The sequence below is a fragment of the Lonchura striata genome, chromosome 3 (genome assembly GCF_046129695.1).
Source record: "Lonchura striata isolate bLonStr1 chromosome 3, bLonStr1.mat, whole genome shotgun sequence".
NCBI lineage: Eukaryota > Metazoa > Chordata > Aves > Passeriformes > Estrildidae > Lonchura > Lonchura striata.
Window position 1 is genome coordinate 106,845,875 of NC_134605.1, and position 18,658 is coordinate 106,864,532.

Here is an 18,658-nt window from a genome sequence, read left to right on the forward strand (position 1 = left end):
CTCTGAGACTGGCAATGGAAAAGAATCCCGTTTCAGAATTTCCACTGTTACAGACCTCCTCTGATAAACTTCAGTAAGTGCCTGCTTATTCTGTACATGCTACCTGCAGATGCAGAATTCACTGGAATGGGAGGCAGGTGAAAGGAATCCATGTTCAGCCCTCATTACTGCTTCTGAACTCGCGTGAGCTCTTGATTTTCCTCACCTGCCCATTTTTGGGAGTGAGAGGCAGCCAGTCCTGGTATTTCAGAGTATCTGACCCACAAAGAAAGATAGATACAATTGAGCACCCAGGAGAAGAAACAGTCTGATCAGAGTAATGTGAAAAGCTGTGTGGAGATGGTCAGTGTAGTTCAGAGCATGCATGCAAGAGCAAGGGCCACATTATTGCAGTTACGAACCAGCACAGTAATTCCTCAGTTCAGTCATCCTGACAACTGCCCACACAGAGAAAGATCCTTTTCCCTGAAGAGAACCCAGTTTGTAGCAGATAAAAATCTTGAAAAAGCAATGTCAGAGAAGTGCAAGTTGGAATTAGATGGATACAGACAGCTCTTTCAGTTGAAAAACTGATGACGTTGTGGTTCCATTTTTATTTTTAACTCAGAAAACACAGAACTGCAAACAGAACTATTCCTTTAGAGGCAGTGGAAACTCCTGAGATTCGAATACACTGTAAGTGCATGAGGAAATAGTCTGTTTCAGGTACATTCCCCAGAAGTAGTTGTAGCAAGGTTGAATATGTAATCTTACATCATGGGAACACCACACATAAATAGATTTTCCAGTTTAAAACATGGATATGAATAGGAACTTAGACACTGTTTTACACTGAAACTCAAGGTCATGCCAGCCTGCTGGAGACTTGCCGCTGCTGCTGCTGTGTGGGGTCACCAGCGGTGGGTACCACTGCCCCGATGCTGCCGTTCACCGGTAGAACCGGGGGGACATTCCCTTCAGCGCACACGTCGTGCGAGCACGGATGCCTTCCTCCATGGCTCTTTGTACCGGGAAATTCCGACCCTCCACTCGCACTCGGCCGTGTCCTGGTGTCTGGACGGGCTGAAGCACGGCGCTTGGTTTCCCTGTGTGGCCAGCGCGCCTGCAGCAGTACCGCACCGGTACCCCCTGCTCCCGCAGCCGCCCTGAGCCCTCCGCCGCTCGGACTGCGCACGGGCACGGGCACCGGGGGGAAACGCCGGCGAGACCCCCGGAGGAGCGCTCCGCCGGGCACCATCGCTAAAGCCAGCCCTGCCCGAGGGATGGCAGCAGCACCCTCCGCACGGCCGTGGGGCGGGGGAGCGATGCCGGCGGGGGATGCCCCCGCCGCAAGGTTCCCCTGGTCCCCGCGGCCCCCGGGCGCTCGGAGCGGGGGCGGGCGGACCCCTCCCCTCCCCTCCCCGTCCTCCCCGCCCCTGCCCCGCATTGGCTGCGGGCGCTGACGGGCAGCCGGGGCGGCCCCTGCCCGCGGCCGCCCAGGGGCACTGCCCGCACTGGGGGTCCGGCCGCGCCGGGGAGCGGGGCTGAGTGGAGCCGGTGCCGCCATGGGGGTGGAGATCGAGACCATCTCTCCGGGAGACGGTACGAAGCCGTGCCGGGGGCAGCCCCGCAGCGCGGGGACGGAGGGTCCGGCCGGACACCGCGGGGCTCCGGGAGCGAGGGAGCCGCGTCCCCGCCGGCGGCGGAGCGGGGAGCGCGGGGAGCGCGGGGAGCGGGCGGGCGGGAGGGAGGCACGGCCGCCCCCGCAGCGCCGCGGGCACGAACCCCCGGTGCGGGAGAGGCGGAGCGCGGCCAGGCGCCCGCCCGGGGTCGCGGCGGCGGCAGCGGCGGCGAGGGGGCCGGGGTTCCTGTGGCATCCGCTGACAGCTGCACGGCCCGAGCGCGGGGTCAGCGCCAGCGCCCGGCGGGGAGCCCAAACTTTCCCCGGTGGCGAGCCCGGCCTCGCCGGGGCCACCGACCGTTCGTGCCGGCATCCCCCGGCAAGGAGCCGCCGCCTCCCGGTCCAGCGTGGGATGCTGGCGAGGGCTGATGTGCAGCCCGGGTGGCAGTCACCTCTCCTTGGCGCTTGGCTTTCGTGAGCCAATTCGCAGTGTTCTACTCTTCCTTGGCATTATAATTCCGTAAGGTTTTTGTGTTTTGTTTTTTGTTTTTTTTTTTTTTTTTTTTCTTTTAAGATAATGTGATTTCTAACATACAAATGTAGCTATATAATAGGCCAGATTCATCACTGGCTGATATGCAACCATAAATAATTTGTTCAAGTTGATTGCAGATTAAGTTTCTTGGCCCAGTATCTTTCCATTCTTTGTGTATGCTTTCTAATTGGCTTCTCCCTCTGTGCTGTTTTGCTCTAGAGATCGAATTCTTCTCTTGGTTTCACAGATGTAAAAAAAGAATACTTATACCCACATAAATAATGGTGGTGAGTTGGGAGTAGGAAGGAGGATGGAACTACCTCACAGTAGTACTTACTATCTATTAAATAGATCACGGCTGTCATTGTAAGTAATATGTGATTCCAAATAAGGCTATATGGATTAGTTCTCTTGGTTGCAAGTCTTAATCAAAATCAGCTGACTTTAAACACTGTCTTAAGCCACAGTGAGTCAGTGGTCTTGCGAATCTCTGCTTTTAATTTATTTTTGATGTGAAATTATGTAGCTTCATTGGCTTTGCTGATGGTAAACTCACAGAGCAGAGTGTGTGTCCATAAGGTCTGAAACTGCTTTTCTCAGATCTCTGTATAATAGTGGATCATTTTAATAATACCTGTTTTATTGGCGGTAGGATTCATCTCACATAACTTTTCTCAGGTTAGTTGGCTAGTCTAAAGCAGTCTTCTGGGTTTTCTCTGTGGCCATCTCGAGGGAATAATTTGTCTTGCCTTCCTTTGGATAGGCTGGCTTTCTCTCAAAGCACTGCTAATTCTTTGCTGTCAATAGAGGAAGCCCAGGAGACTGGCATGCGATAGTTGCCCGTGGTTTAAATGGCTGTGAATTTAAAAGAGATGGATCCCACTTTAGCATACCATGGTGACCTTAAAAGATTCCTGCTGCATTTTGTGCAACGTGCAATAAGGGATATTCCAGCCAGCCAAGCCAATGAACAAGGCTGTTCAGGTAGCCCTTAGAAGTACCACTTTATCAATTTTTGTGTTGTAAATCTTGGTTCATCATATTATCCTGCCCTTCACCACTTATTGCTCATGTGGTTTTGGCATGTGATCCCTAAGGCCATAGCTTGTGTGCTACCTGCTGGTTTATACCCTTTGAAGTGCTCTGTAATGCAGAACTTGTTATCATGTTAATTTTGACCAAACAGCCAAAAAGCCAACTAAGAGATGAGCCTCAGTTTCATAGAATCACAGAATGGTTTGGTTGGAAGGGACCTTAGTGATCATCTCCTTCCAACTCCCCTGCCATGGGCAGGGACATGTTCCACTAGACCAGGTTGCTCCAAGCCCCATCAATCCTGACATTGAATGTTTCCAGAGATAGGGCATCCACAGCTTTTGTGGACAACCTAACTCAATCCCCAGTTTTTAACTTTCTATCAAGGATGTTCCTTAATAATTAACCACACTGATATTTTTAATTTCTTCTGAACCTGGGCACTCCCCTGGCCAACCTTGAGAAATCATGGTTAGTATCTTTAATACACCATTGGCACCTAATTGAGCCTTGAGAGTCATCCCTTAGGTTTCAGTACCTTTAGCAGTGCCTAGAACAAGTAAAATGGAAATGGTAATTTCATCTTGTGTCAAGCAAATAATTTAAGCTTTTTTTCCTTTCACTATGAACATTTTAGGAGGAGCTATCAAGCTCTTAAAAGAACTCAGTGTACTACTGCTTTACTGTTGCCTGATGCTACAAAATTAAACTGCTTTTGTCTGTGAAAATTTCTGTAAACCCCATTCCTGCTAATTAAAGATGCCCTCACAGAGCTGTCTTTCTTGCGTGGAAGGCATTAGAGATGTGAATACAAATGGATTTTCTCACAATGTCAGACTGAGACTTTATTTGAAAAATTATAGCAAAAACATTCTGAGAATTATTAAAAGTTATAATCCATGAGATTTTGACTGTCCTTTTGCACTTACAGAATGTAAATGCATATGTAATTCACGTGTATATATAGGGAGACTTATCTAGGAAAAATACTACTTGGTCTAAGAGCTAAACACAGCCAAACTGGGACCTTTTGCCCTAAACCATCCCATTCCTGTGTTGCATATTAGTGATTTGGTAACACACAGTCATAGAATCATGCAGTTGTTAAGGTTGGAAGAGACTTTTAAGATCATCAAGTCCAGCCGTCAACCCGGCACCACTACCATGTTCACCATTAAACCGTGCCTTCAGATGCCATATGCGTGTGTGTTCTGAACACTTGAAAGGGTTGTGACTCCACCACTTGCCTGGGCAGTCAGTGTTTTACAACCCAATGCTTTACAACCTTTTCTGTGAAGAAATGTTCCAAATATCCAATCTAAACCTAACCCAGTGCAACTTGAGGCCATTTCCTCTCACTTTTATCTTCCGCTTGTCTGGGAGAAGAGACTGATCCCCGCTTCACTAGAACCTCCTGTCAGGGAGTTGTAGAGAGCAATTAGGTCCCTCTGAGCCTCCTTTTCTCCAAGCCAAACACCCCCAGCTCCCTCAGCCACTCTTTGTAAGACGTTTGCTCCAAGTTGTATGAGGAGCCACTTAAATCTACAGCTGTCATGTGGATGTCTCAGGTATCCTAATGTAACCAAATGGCTAATACCAGTTCAGCATTTTCCTCTTAAAAGATAAACTTGCATAGCCAGGTCAATCAGAGAAAATAAAAGATTAACCTTTTATAATTTTAACAGGACGGACATTTCCAAAGAAGGGTCAGACGTGTGTGGTGCACTACACAGGTAAGGCATGTTTTGGATGTTCTTCAATACCAACTGCTTCACATTCAAGAGTGATTTCCCATTTCAGATGTCTGTTGTATTTTTTTATTTGTTCTGTCACTTGTAATCCACTGGATAATGTTTGGATGGGTTTTCTGCCTATTTCACTTCTAGCTGGGCTGTTCAGACTGCAGTAGCTAGATGCGTCTGCTAGCAAATTTGCCATGGATAGCGTTCAGTGGTGAGCACTTTGCAGAAGAAGCTGCAGACCTGATTCATTAAGCCATTTTATTATCTAATGAAATTTAGCATGAAACAGTCAAAATGCTGGGTTCATATTTTTACAGCCTCTTGTCTTGACACAGACAATTCATTATTGTATATATATTAAAAGCATGTGTCCATGCATTGGCAGTAAAATTCATTCCAGATTGAAGAGATCAATACCAGGTCTGTTTAAACACCTGCTTTATGGACTTGTGTTAATCTTAAATAGTGAGCTGGTTAATGGAGCTGCTTATGCTGAAGAAGAAAATGTTCTTTAAATCAGTTTATGTTGTTATGCTTTGTATGTAGTCATGTAAGTTGTCAAAGGGATGCAAAAATCTCTGCAGTCTGAGTCTCCAACTGGGAAGTTCACTTCAATAGCTGCCATTTTATGAGATATTTTCCTTAAGAAGCTAACATGAAGGTTATGTAGGGATTGAAGCTTCTGATCTGGGCCTAGATAGTGAAGTAATGTTTTCCTCTAGTGTTCAGGATGATAGGAAAGTTCTCTCTCGTAACTGTTGCTTTCCTTCAGTTTTGTATTTGATTCTTACAACTGGAACAAGATGGGAACATTTTCCAATAAAAATTACTATTGAAGTAAACCTGTTTGTATTTTCAATTAACTTTTATATAATTTCAGTAATACCACCATTCAGAAGGTTATATGGAAGTTAGTGCACTGGCTTGGGGGGGAGGTTGTCTGTGTTTAAGCTCCCATATATGCATTTATATATTTAAAGTATTTTGATCTAAGGAGGATTTATAGTTTGAATTAGAAGATGTTAAACACATGCATCTCCCATTCCAGTCTCAGCTCCTACAGATATTTCTCTGTAATTTAGATAGGAAAATAGATGTTTTGAAATTATTTTTGTGAAGATGCTGAAAGATGTTTCTCTTCCAGTCCAAACTTGGAAAGGTTTTATGAAATAAAATTGTCACCTCCCACCCTTAGTTAGTTCAAGACAAATTTAAATGTCAGACATTAAATAGACAAAAAAATTGAGCTTGGTGGCTCCCACAAAGCACATTTTTTCTGGATAACTTCAGAGAGTATGAATGGTAAATGTGAAGAGATAACAAGATGCTGCATACTGCTATTGATATTAGATAGTGTCTCAGATAAGGCTGTTGTAAGCTGGTTTTGACATAAAAGACTTTATAAAAACTCATTAAATCAATCTCTAGTGCAGACTGTGCTTTCTCCATATATCTTGCTGCTGGTACTGTGCAACCTCTTTTGCCTCCCAGATTAGAACAGATATCAGGGGAAGCTCATCACCTCAGCTCCACTGCTGGTGCCAGCAGTCTTTGGTGATGATGTTTTTAAGCTGAGCCCATGGTTAGTGGATAAAGTGTTTCCTTCCAGTGATCTATACAGCATGTGGGTAAGATTACATGTAGGTGTTGAGTTTTAATTTAAAACAGTTTTATCTGGATCCAGTAGTTTCTTTTTGTACTGATGAGATTCTGGATGTGCTTGGAATCTTGGAATCATCTTGGAATGACCTCTGTGTTATTTATTTGATCCTATTAGGCCTCAATATACTTAATACTTACCCTCACCACACCCTCTGAGTCCTGCTTTAGGAATTGTATAGCTAAGTTACGGCAAAGTCTGCAGAGAAATCCAGAACCTCTGCTTTGTCACCTAAAATGGAAGTTAGGAAAAACTAAGACACCTAGGTGCAAGGAAGTGATCCAGAAATGATCCAGAAATGCTGCTTTTCAGAGCTGCTTAATATTGTATAGCATGTATAACTCTCAAGTGATATCCATATTCAGCTGATGTGACACTCTGGAGCTGGGCACAGACACCTGTGGGGAGGTGTTGTGTTATGGGAGGTGAGGGAACCATGCACTGACTGGACTCCGTCAAGATCCAGAGATTGTTTGGATCCCCAGAAAAGCCTGACCTCACTGGAGTACTTGGAGCACATCTCTGAATCCAGAATCAAGCAGAGCAGAGAGCCAAAACCACGGCCTGTGGAAGCCCACTTGGTGGGCTGTTTCAGACATGGCAAACCTATTCCCAGCTGGCTCTTGCAATAGAAAAGGGTCATAACTGCCTGCCACCTGTTGAACTGCAGCCATTATGTTCCTGGGGAGAAGAAAGCTGAAATTTCCCAGTCCCTCCAGTCTAGTTTGGGACACTGAGCAGTGAAGAATGCAGGAGCCATGGGCAAGGAAAGGAGCAGGCAAGAGGGTGAGTATTTGTTGCAGGCACTCATGCAGGGATATGGAAGGAGTTGCAGTGCAATCCCTGTCTTTGGAGACTAATTCAGTACCTTTTTTTTAATTCTAAGATTTTCCCATGTGATGGTGCCGGGTGGGCAGGTCATGCAACTTCTTGCAGTGGCCCAGCTGCTCTCACAGCAACACACACTGTGGTGATACAGCTCCTTAGCACAAGCATGGTTGGTCCCGAAGGGCTAGTTTTTTGTGCATGCATAGAAAAAACATTGCCTGCCCACTAATTTTTCATGTCTCAAAGGAGAGGAGAGGCTAAAATGGGCTCTCTTCTGCCAGAGCAAGTTATGATTCTTTAGGGAGACTCCACTGAGGAGTGGGCTGTGGTCTCTGTAGTGTCTTATTTGCCCTCTTGCCTTTGCTTTTGTAGGCATGCATTTACCATGTGATAGGGAGTGATGGCAGAGAGCATGGACAGGAAGGGACTGCTGTCACTGCAGGAGTAAAAGACCCATTTTTTAGGAGTACACTGTCTGTATGACTTGTCCTGGTGATCCATGCAGGATAAGTCCAGAGAGGACCAAAGGCTGGGACTCCCAGAGTTTGGCAGAACTTTAGGGTTCTGTCTGCTTGTCCTCCAGGATTTTATGCTTCATCATCAAGGTAGAGATTCAGCAGGGTAGTTTCTAGTCTGACAACCCTATATGTTCTGGAGGAGTGGGAAGTGAGAACTGGAATTTCCTCAAGATGAAGGAGAGCTGTGATTGAGTTTTACAGTTCTGCTGTCAGCACTCCAGCTATTAGGCTGTTACATGTGGCATCTTTTCCTCTTTCTCTCCTTGATCATCTGGATGCATAATCTCAGGGTACAGTGTGGTGTGATTCCCAAAAGCATTGTGGTTCCTGAAGGAACAGACCTGAGTTCCAGTAGCAGCAGGAGTTAAGGTACAACCTCACTAGGGAGCAATTTAGAAAGGACATCTTAGTTTAAGGAGATTGTTTTAAGTTATTTTTTTTTCCCCTTAGGAGTAATTATCTGCTGCTTTACATTTAGAACAGGATTTTTTGATTACCCATCAGAAGTACCTAATTGCCCTTTCATATGACGCCTTAGTGCCTAACTTTGGCCCTGTAAAGCACCTGCTAATTTTTCATCTTTGCACAGCCTGATTTAAGTACACAAATAGATGTCCAGATAATTGTAGAAGATTAGATAGGGGGACTGTGATAGAACATGAAACCAAGTCCCAGTCTTAGTATAGGATGGAAAAATTTGGTTAGGTTCCTGTATGCTTGTCTTTGTTAACAAATATAACAAATACACTAATTTCTTCTTAGCATCCAGCATCCATGTTGAGTCTCAAAAGTTACCTGACACAATATTGCTGTAATGAGATAAGTAGATAAGGCAGAGCACTGGCACTGAAATGCATTTGCAGCAGCACTGGTTTATGTCATGTTTTTTGTCACAGATTTCCTGGAGTAAGGTTCTCAAAGCCTTTGGCAATCTGCTTACTCCTTCTGTTTTCCATCTGCAAAATGATAGTTGTACTTTGTCTGCCTCCTGTAGAGAGATTGCAGGCAGTTTGAGATACGAACAGCCTCCTTCTTCATGACTTTTGTAATGGTGACCTAACTTTGATTGGGTCTTCAGGTTACATTGGACCACTGACAGTAGTACAAGTTAACTAATTAGTCCTGGAGTGCATAAAAGGAATTAAGACATTTTCTGCAGTTTTGATTCCTATGATTTACATTTGTTGACTCTGGCAATGGGAATTAGCAGTGTAGAATCTTCAAAGATTTATGAAAATTATACCAAACATGACTTTCAGTTAGAAATGCTTCGCAACAAAACCTTCACTGAGGAGGGATATGTTCTGTCTGGAGACTGTGAGGTAAAACCTGCACTCCAGGAAGCTGAATCCCATTCCCAGCCCTCTTGCTGGATGATGATGTGCCTTTACACCAGTTTTGTGTGTACTGAATCTAAATCTGCTCATGATAATGAGTGGGCAACTTTTTTTCCCAAGTTATTCAGAGTTGACATTCTCTTGTGTTGTCCCATGTAGCTTGTGGCAGAGCTAAATTCTTAATTCCATCTTTCTCCTTGGCCACCTGTAAAACTGATTATAACAATTACTGTTTTTAAGGAACTGATGATAATCAGTATTTCTAGTGTGCTGGAACTGACTTATTTGACTGAGACTATTAAGACACAGTAAATCATTAATTATTTATTAAACTGGACTTCTCTCAGAAGATTTTTTTCATAGACTTTTTAGACTAGGACTATTGTCCCAAAATTGCACTCAATAGATTTCCAAGAGAATAGAATACTTCAGTTGGAAGAGACCTAAAATGATCATCTCTTCCAACTGCCTGACAACATCAGGGCTGACTAAAAGTTAAAGTATGTTGTGAAGGTCATCATCCAAATCCTCATATGCACTGATGGATTTGGGGGATCAACCATTTCTCTGGTGGTGGGCCCCCCACTCAGTAAAGAAATCCTGCCTAATGTCCAGTCTAAACCTCCCCTGGAGCAGCTTGGAACCATTCCCACATGTCCTGGATCACAGGGAGAAGAGCCCAGCACCTCCCTCTCCACTTCAATATTTCAATACTGAGAAGTTGATTTTTTAATTATTTTTGTTTAATACGTGAAGCGAAATTCCACATTGAAATAAATTAATACTACTCCATTTATTGCAGCTGAGCTGTACAAATTCATTCTGTTTTAGGAAGCAGAATTTTATTTAAAGCAGAACAAATGATTAATTGTTCTTTTCCCTGTGGTCTGAGGACAAATTTTTATCATCTTCTTTTCCCATATATTGCCAGAATTACTTTATATTGTTTCTTCAGCTTTGGCAGTGGTGTAGTGTTGAGAATTATGGTTATGTCTGTGAAGTTGAAAGCTCTTTATATAACAAAAGCGTACTGCATAGATATATTTTAACAGTAATTCATAGAATATGCTTGATTTATCATGATTAAAACCACTATTTTCCATTTAACACAATAGAAATGTAATGCAATTCCCTTAAAATAACCCTTGCCAAAAAGATCTGCCTATTTTTCTTGGATCAAAATCAACCCAGCTTTAAGTGTACGTAGTAATAGCCAGAGATTTGTCTATAGAGATATACTCTCAAAAAGACTAAGGTTAATTCAGAGTAGCTTTACAGAGTGTCATCTGTCTATGAGCATGACTGGATGAACATCAGCCTTGTGCAAGCATTTGTGCCAGGTGAGCACAGGAGGATGTTATTTCTCTGACCACAATTTCAGGAAGATCTTTACTACTTCAAGTTGGAGCTCTGCATGTGTAGCTGAGAGGAAAATTGAACTAAGTAAGGCATTTAATCAAAATTCTTTGTCTCCAGGAGGCTGTCTAGCTGGATTTGGAAGAGGATAGTGAACACTGCAATTAGAACTATCATTAATAAGAATTGTATTGTAACAGACATTATAATTGAACCTTGATTTAAAGCCAGCTAAATCTTGCTTACCTAGAAGGAATTTAATTCTTTAATCAAGCATGTTCCCAAGATACAATATACCAGAGGAGTGTGACGTCTCTCCATTTTTGGGGACTGACAGTTTCTTTTTTTTTTTTTACTTAATGCCTTGGTTTGAAAGTATGAAAGTATTTTGCTTCTGTGGAGATCTTGGTAGCAATTAAGCACTTAGAATCATCTTTTTTCTTTGGTGGATCATAACTGAAAAAGTAGTTTTAGTCCTCCCTGAGGAATGTGGTCTTTTGCTGCCCCTTAGAAACAATCTGTAAGTCTTAAACTCTGTCAGTAAAAAGATAAAAATTCTCATCTTTCCTTATTTAATTATAGATTAGTTATCCCTGGAATTATTTTAGCAGTGACGTTGGCCTGATAGTGATAATAGTGGTCAGAGTCCAGAAGCAGAAGTCTGGGAAGAAGAGATTTCTCCTACACATTTTGTTGCCAGCATAGTGATTGATGTCAAGTATATTACTTGCTCTTTCATTTTATAAATTTGATAGAAAATGGGGCTATGTTTTTCAAAATTGTCATGCAATTAAGGTTTGCAAGTACAGTGGGACTCACTGTAAGAGGCTATTGATATGAAAAAGTGTTTTGATGAATAAAAAGGTTCAGAGGTTTGTAAGAGAAAAAGTAGCAGGTTCAGCAGCAGAGTGAGTGAGTTTAAAATGAACATACCAGATTGTTGCCTGATTGAAAAGGATTAGTGTAATAAACTGTAGCCTCAAGTTTCCCAGTTGCTCCTCCTTTTCTGTGTTGCTGTGTATGGTGCTCATTGGTTTCACTGAAATCACTTGTGGTGTTAGATGTTATTCAATGAACTATTTCAATAGTGATCTTACTGGCAACTTCAGCTGTGAAGCCTTGGTTTGACTAATTGGAAGTTTCTCCCCTTAAGTGTGCTCCACCTGGCACTGAGGTGGTGTTGGGACTGCTGCTGATATGCTTTGGGCAAAAAAGGGACAGGTCCAGGATTGCCCATGAACACGGTCTTATATTCATTTGGGAAGAAGACAGGATGAGTTTCATTCTTTCAGAGTAAAGAAGATTATAAATAGATTACTTCAAGATAGCATACACTGGCACTTTCTCCCCTGACAGAGACTTTTCTGTCAGCATTAGACATGCTGAGTGATTTGGTCTCTGCTAGCTTCAATTTTGGAACACTTGCTAACCTTTACAAGATTTCCTTTCGTGGTGGGATTATAGCATCATTCTCTCTTCCTATTGTGCACAGAAATAAAACTGCTAGTAAATAATTAAACTTCTTACTCCTACCTCACAAAAGCCTTGAGGAAGTGGATTTCAAGATATTTTTAAAAAAAAGCTCACAAAGCAGATTATCTAAAGTACCAGAGAACTAATGGCCTCTGTTCATCAAGTTTTTAAAAGCTTAGAGCTGATCCAAAAAAGTGCCATATTTTAGAAAATTAGATTGCTGTTTCAAACAAGGTATTTTTTCTGGAACCTCTTTCCACTTATTTTCAGTGATTCCAGTGTGCCCTACTTACAGCTCATACCTGTATTTGAGGACTTAGACCTGAAAGATTTGCATCAATTCTTGATAACTAGAACTCCAGGTCCTTACGAAAATGACATAATTTTCTAGTAATTTATGCAGCCAAAAATCAAAGAATCACTGAAAAACAATGTGCAGTGAATAGTATTTGTTAGTGTAAAACATACAAATGATCCTACATCAGCCAAAGAGAAGTTCTTATCGGCTGGCACCAGTGATAGGCTTGTCTCCCTTTATTGACAAAATAGAACTGGCATCACCGTATTTACCTAATTAAGAAGTCTAAATTGAGAGCTTAGTTACCTTTGGTTACCTAAATAGTTAGGTTGTGGGTATGTCTCTCTTTCTATTGATTAGATAAGAGCTGAATACGGTTCCTAGGTCAGGCAGTTCAGCTAGGTAGGACATATGGAAGGGGGAATATTTTCCTAATTGGACAACACATGGTGTCATCCCTCCACAGTGGATGCACGGCAGGGATGTGTTTAATACCCCACACCTCGGGTGCATTACCTGAGCAGATGCTGTGCAGGAGATCTCTGCAGGCTTGTGATCTCCAGCACGCAGTGTTGGTCCAAGTGCTGCAGGGGTGTGTGTGGGAGATCCCTGGGGAGGGCATTGCCAAGGAACTCCCATGGGCCCCGTTTCTGGCGCTGGGAAGCAGCTGAGCAGGCGGCCTCGGAGGACGCGCGCTCTGCCATGGGAAGCAGCAGCTTGGTGTTGGCAGGAGTTCTGCTGAGTCTTGCTGAACCAGGGCCAGGGGGTGGGGGGGCTTTATATTGAAAGCAACATCTCTCAATTGGAGACGTATTCTTTAGCTTTACTTACTCAAGGGCACTGTAAATCTTTAGTAATATTTTTTTTCCCCACAGGACTGCTGGCTGCAGAAATTTGCACTCCCTTGCACATCGCTCAGTGTGAGGGATCTTAAATGTTGTAGCCGTGGTGTCATCAGGCAGAGCCAGAGGATCTTTGCAGCCAAGATAGCAGGTCCAGGTACTTAGTTAGTGTAGTCCTTTCTCTCCCATCCAACACTCTGGGACTTCTAAAACTCGGTGTTACAGCAGTAATTGTGAGGTACATTTGATTTGTAGATCTCCTTCTGTCTCTTACGATACCCCAAGTGTGGTTATTCCTTCCAGATATTTTCCATTTAATCTGCATAATTATTTGATTCTTAGTGCTTCCTGCTCTAATTCACTTCCCTTTGCACATTTAATGATGTGACAACCTTGATTTTCCAAGATTGGCTTCTCTTACTTTTTTCTCAGTTAGAAATGGAAGACTTGTTTTTTGAAGGTGGTTTCGTGCTGGACAGCAGAAGAGACCTAACACCTGATTAGTTCATTTTCCAATCAATGATTGTTACAAAAAAAAGATGCTCCCAGATGCCTTGGCTTTATCTAGTTTTTAATGACCAAAGTGAAAATGTATTTTGCTACTCCCTAACCTGTTGGAAGTTGCTGCTGTTGCAACTTTGAAAGCAGCAGCTTTGTGTTGAAATATTTTACACTGAGTTAGAAAAAAAACAACCCAAACACAAACCAAACATATAGTTGTTTGGAAATTGCACTAAAATACTATATAAGGATTGCAGTTATGGGAACTTACATTTTTGTTCTCTTCTATGGATACATTTCTGGTTTTGCTACAAGCAGGGATTTTCAAGAAGGCAGGAGCATCTCATACTTTTGGAGGTGTAATGTAGCCATATCTAGAGTACATAAAAGAAAATAGAAGGTAAGTCCCACAGAAGACAAGTTCCTAATGCATCATCATGAAGTATTGCCATTTTCAGACTGAAACATACAATTTTCAGTCTGAAGGACTGAAATAAATTATTTTATTTGTAAAAGCTGTAATTTTGATGAAAAAGCCTTTCCCACAGATTTTGTTTTGAAGATTGAGGATCTGAGTCTGAAATTCATAGGCTGCTGCCAACTCTGTATCTATATTATAGGATCATGGGTTGGAAGGGACCTTAAAAAATGCTATTTCCATCCCCCTGCTGTGGACAGGGACACCTTTCACTAGACCAGGTTGCTCTAAATCCCATCCAACCTGGCCTTGAACACTTCCAATGTGTGGCTGTGGGGCATCCAGATCTTCTCTGGCCCATGCCAGTGCCTCACCACCCTCCCAGAGAAGAATTTCTTCCTTACATCCAATCTAAACCTGCCTTCATTCAGTATAAACTGTTGACCTTCATCTTGTCACTACAGGCCTTAGTAAAAAAACGTCTGTCTTTTTAATGTATTGAAACTTTAAGCGTTTAATGTATTGAAACTTTTAAGTATTGAAACGTGCACAGTAAGGTTTCCTTGGAGTTTTCTTCAGGCTGAACAACCCCAATTTCCTCAGCATGTCTGCACAAGAGAGGTGCTCCAGTCCTCTGACATTTTTTGTGATCTCCTCAGATCTCCCCTGGATCCACTCTGACAGGCCCAATATCTTTCCTGTGCAGGGGACCAAAGAACTGGATGCAGTACTGCATCCAAGTGAGGATCTCATGAGAGCAGAGTAGTGAGAAAATCATCTCCCTTGGCCACACTTCTGATGCAGCTCAGGGCGTGGTTGGTTTCTGGGCTAAAAACACACATTAACAGGTCATGTCCAGCTGTTCATCCACTAGTGCCTCCAAATCTCTTTCTATGTAGGGCTCCATAGGCCATTCACAGAGATGAACACTTTTCTGCAATGTCATGCTGAAACACCTGACCTTAGCTTGTGCTTGAGGTCACTCTCTGGCAGTGTCTGTCCACTGATGAGAACACGAGCTGCTCCTCTGTCACCCTTCCTGGGTGACTAGCTCCCCACACCCTTGTCTCCCTCAGTGGCCAGCTGGCAACAACTCTGGAAAACTATAGCTATGTCTGCTCCTCTCTGTCAGGAGAGATTTTGGAGAACACAGACAGCCCAGTTGATAGCTTTAAATTTATTCTATCCTTTGAATTTCTTCTGCCATCATTTGCACCTCATCTTCAGTCAAATAAATAGCAGTTACAGGCTCAGATACTTGCTTAGGTCAGTGGGCAGTGCTGCTGTACAGCACAGCTGAGGACTGTCATCTGGCTTTTCCCATTTTGTCATGTCCTACCTTTTCCTGCCTGGAACTCAAGAGTCCTGACCTTTTATGTCTTAACACTGAGGACTTCCAGGGCCTGGAACTGTAAGAAGAGATGTCCAAAAGTCATTGGAACAGGGTGGAAATGCCTCGTTACAAAATGATCCTTACCTGTGCCATTAAGACTTGTTCTTTGTGAAACGGGTTATAAAGCTTATCTCATTTTCAATATTTTTTGCAATCCCTGGCTGAGGGTGTGGGAGTTTTAAATGTGAATGAGTCAAATGCAAATTTGGAGTTGATACAGTCATGAAAAACTGCCATCATTAATCCCCTGTGGACAACTTAGAAAGCTGAATCTGATCAAAGAGCTACTCACTTCATTCATAAAGTGCTTTGGAAAAGGAAAAAGACTATTTTTTGTTTACTCCCCTTTAAAACACAGGGACATTCAGAAGGGAAATGCTGTGTCCAGGGCATGAAGTGAGCCTCTAGAAAAGTTGAGGCTAAAAATTCATGGACTTTTAAATTCCTTATTCCTTATATTTACCTTTCCACTTATCTATTGCATTACCCACCTATATATATTATATATAGGCTATACCAACTCTGTAGAAGAGCTATTGTTTCCAGACCTCAAAAAATGTTCACCTTTTGAGAACAAACCATTTAAATTAAGATAAATGGTGGAAAACCACAACGTAGTTTAGTTTTTATTAGGTTTTCTGTCTTTCTCTAACCAGTCTTGATTTGATTGGTTATATAAGCATTGTAAACAGAATAAGGGCTCAGTCCTTCCCTGCTGTAAAGAATAGGGGACTTGATTGTAACGATTCACTGTATTTCAATAAAGTAACTAAAGCTTGCAGTACATTGATTTCTTAAAACTGCAGAACCATTTATGAAACGCTTTCCTAAGACTTGCTATCGTAGGACATTCAAAGCTCCTCTTCAGATTCAAACATTTCAAAAGGGTTTGGGAAAACAATAGGAAACAAAGTAGACTGGACCTGAGAGAGCATGGAGCTATAAACACGGGATCCAGAGGTTATGGAGAGCTGAGAAATTATTTGCCTTACAGCAAAAGAGCAATAAAATCCTGGGCTGGGATTTTTCCCTGCAGGAGTGTGAAAAGAAACATTGACTGATTGCAAAGCACCTCCATACTGTAATGGAGTTACACAACCTGTAATCTTTCTATTATTCAGTCTGTCACTGTAGGACTGGCCCATTTGGAGGCTACAAAGCATTTAGATGCTGACAGCTGTATGAGGCTGTAAGGGACCTGGTTGGCCATTGTGTTTATAGAGAGCAGTGAGATAAGAATAGCTCTCAGTCTTCAGTGCCTGCCACATTCACTTAAGGTTTTGGACACCTCTGTACGTCTTGTGGACAAGTAGCTGTGTTGAAAAAGCAGGGGCCACTAGAGCAATACTTATCTTAGCTCTTCTTTTTCCCTTGAGAAACTGCTGTACAATACAGGCCAAGAGGGTGTCAGCTGATAAAAGTCAGACAAATGCAAAGTGTTCTCTGGTTTCGACATCAAGGAGTCTGGCATCCAAGAGGAACCGGACACTGTCTGGCACACTGTGGATAAATTGATGTCCCCAATGTGCTTCCCCTTCCACTGCACCCTCCTTTTGGACTCTTACTGTGCATAGGACCACCCTTCTTCTTCTAGGTTTTTTTTCAGTACTTCAACAAGTTGTAATAGACTTCTAGAAGAATTTTCTAATATATTTGTTTAGTCACATGAAAGTTTTTGATAGAATTTTTAGTGCTACTTGTTTTGCAGCTTCTTAAGCACATTCTAGCAGTACATTAAGCTGAGACTTGTTTTCAGATTGCTTCCTCAGAGGCTGAAGCAGTGGAGATTTTTAGCACATCCAAAAGAATATGAGTGCAGCCCTGATTTGCAAATGTTTCTTATGCTGCAGCATAATTGCTTGTCACAGTCACTGGAGGTGCTACAGTGTGATTAGATAGGGATGAAATGGGGGATGCAGGGACATTCCCAGCTATTTCCTCTTGCCTCTGCATCGCTATGTCCTGGGTGTAGAAATGCTGCAGTGGCTGCACTATGAACTGGGCTGAAAATCTGACGTGAAAGAAAAGAAGGGGAAGGAGGGAAGAAGTTGTGAAGGACATCAGGACAACAGGATGGAAGTGCAGGGTGATGGAAAGATCAACAGCCACTTGTGATCTGGCACTGCAGCAGGCCTGGAGTTTTGCAGTGGTGTAGGGAGCTGAAGCATTTGGGTGCTTGTAGAGAAGAGAAAAGAAGACTTGCCTGTGGGAACAAGAGGAAGTATTTATTTCTGTTTCCTTCTCATGTTTCTCTCCTGTCCATCTTCCCAGTAGTGCACAGTTTGGGGACCCTCCCATAGCAAACTCTCAATCTCTCCATTGCAATAATGTACTGGGACAAATTTATCTTGTTAGCATGGTCCATATGTATAACACTGCTGTGATGAGGACTCTCTAGTGGTGCTGTCATTTGTTTGTACAAGTGATCTCAGAATAAATGTGCTTGACTTTTTTTTCCCCAGGAAAGACAAAAAATTTCCTTCTTGAAACTTGGTACTAAAGAACATTTTTGGTGCACAGTTATTTAGTGGTGGGTGGACAATCATTCCAGGGCTGAGGTGCACAATGAGTGCATTTTCCTTTGAATAGGAAGACAAGGGTCTATACATGGGGAAAGGATTATTGTTATAAATATAGTTACTAATACACTGTGCATGACTTTTAAAGGAAGTACTGTTGCCCTTCCGCTGAGCATTTGCAAATATCAAGCTTTTATAATTAGTTTCTTATCAGAAAATGAATCACTATCACTAGCCAAGGTAACTTCTGAGCATAGCCTGTATAAACCTGTCACTGAACAGGATCCATCAGAACTACATTGGATGCTGATGAAGGTATCAACTTGAATGTCACAGGCACTACCAGGGTGAAGTATTCAAAGAATCCACCTTACACTGAAGTAGTGACAGTGCTGCACAAGATGATGGGGATACTTCTTCCCTTGCAAATGATTAATGGCTTTTGGATTTAAAAGTCAAAAAAAGGTTTAGCTGAACCTTCCTTTTACTACTTCTTGTGAAGAAGCATTTGGGAATTTTGAAATGCTTCTTTTGGCCTAGCTGAGTGAGGATGGATTTGATGGCAGGCCCCTCATATGAGGAAGGCACTTAAGACTTTTTTTA

At 42.7% G+C, this 18,658-nt stretch overlaps 1 protein-coding gene across 2 annotated transcripts in view; it reads left to right on the plus strand.

Moving 5' to 3' along the window:
* Positions 1-1,443: 1,443 nt before the first annotated feature.
* The window catches only part of FKBP1B (FKBP prolyl isomerase 1B), a 45,547-nt gene continuing 28,332 nt past the window's right edge, over positions 1,444-18,658 (plus strand). Inside the window, exons 1-2 of one of the 2 annotated variants that reach the window (XM_021529784.3) lie at positions 1,447-1,581; positions 4,856-4,903. In XM_021529784.3, the coding sequence (XP_021385459.1) occupies positions 1,545-1,581; positions 4,856-4,903 (85 nt within the window). In that variant the 5' untranslated portion in view covers positions 1,447-1,544. Of the gene's footprint in view, positions 1,582-4,855; positions 4,904-18,658 lie in introns of both variants that reach the window. The other variant, XM_021529785.2, reaches the window with a different exon arrangement.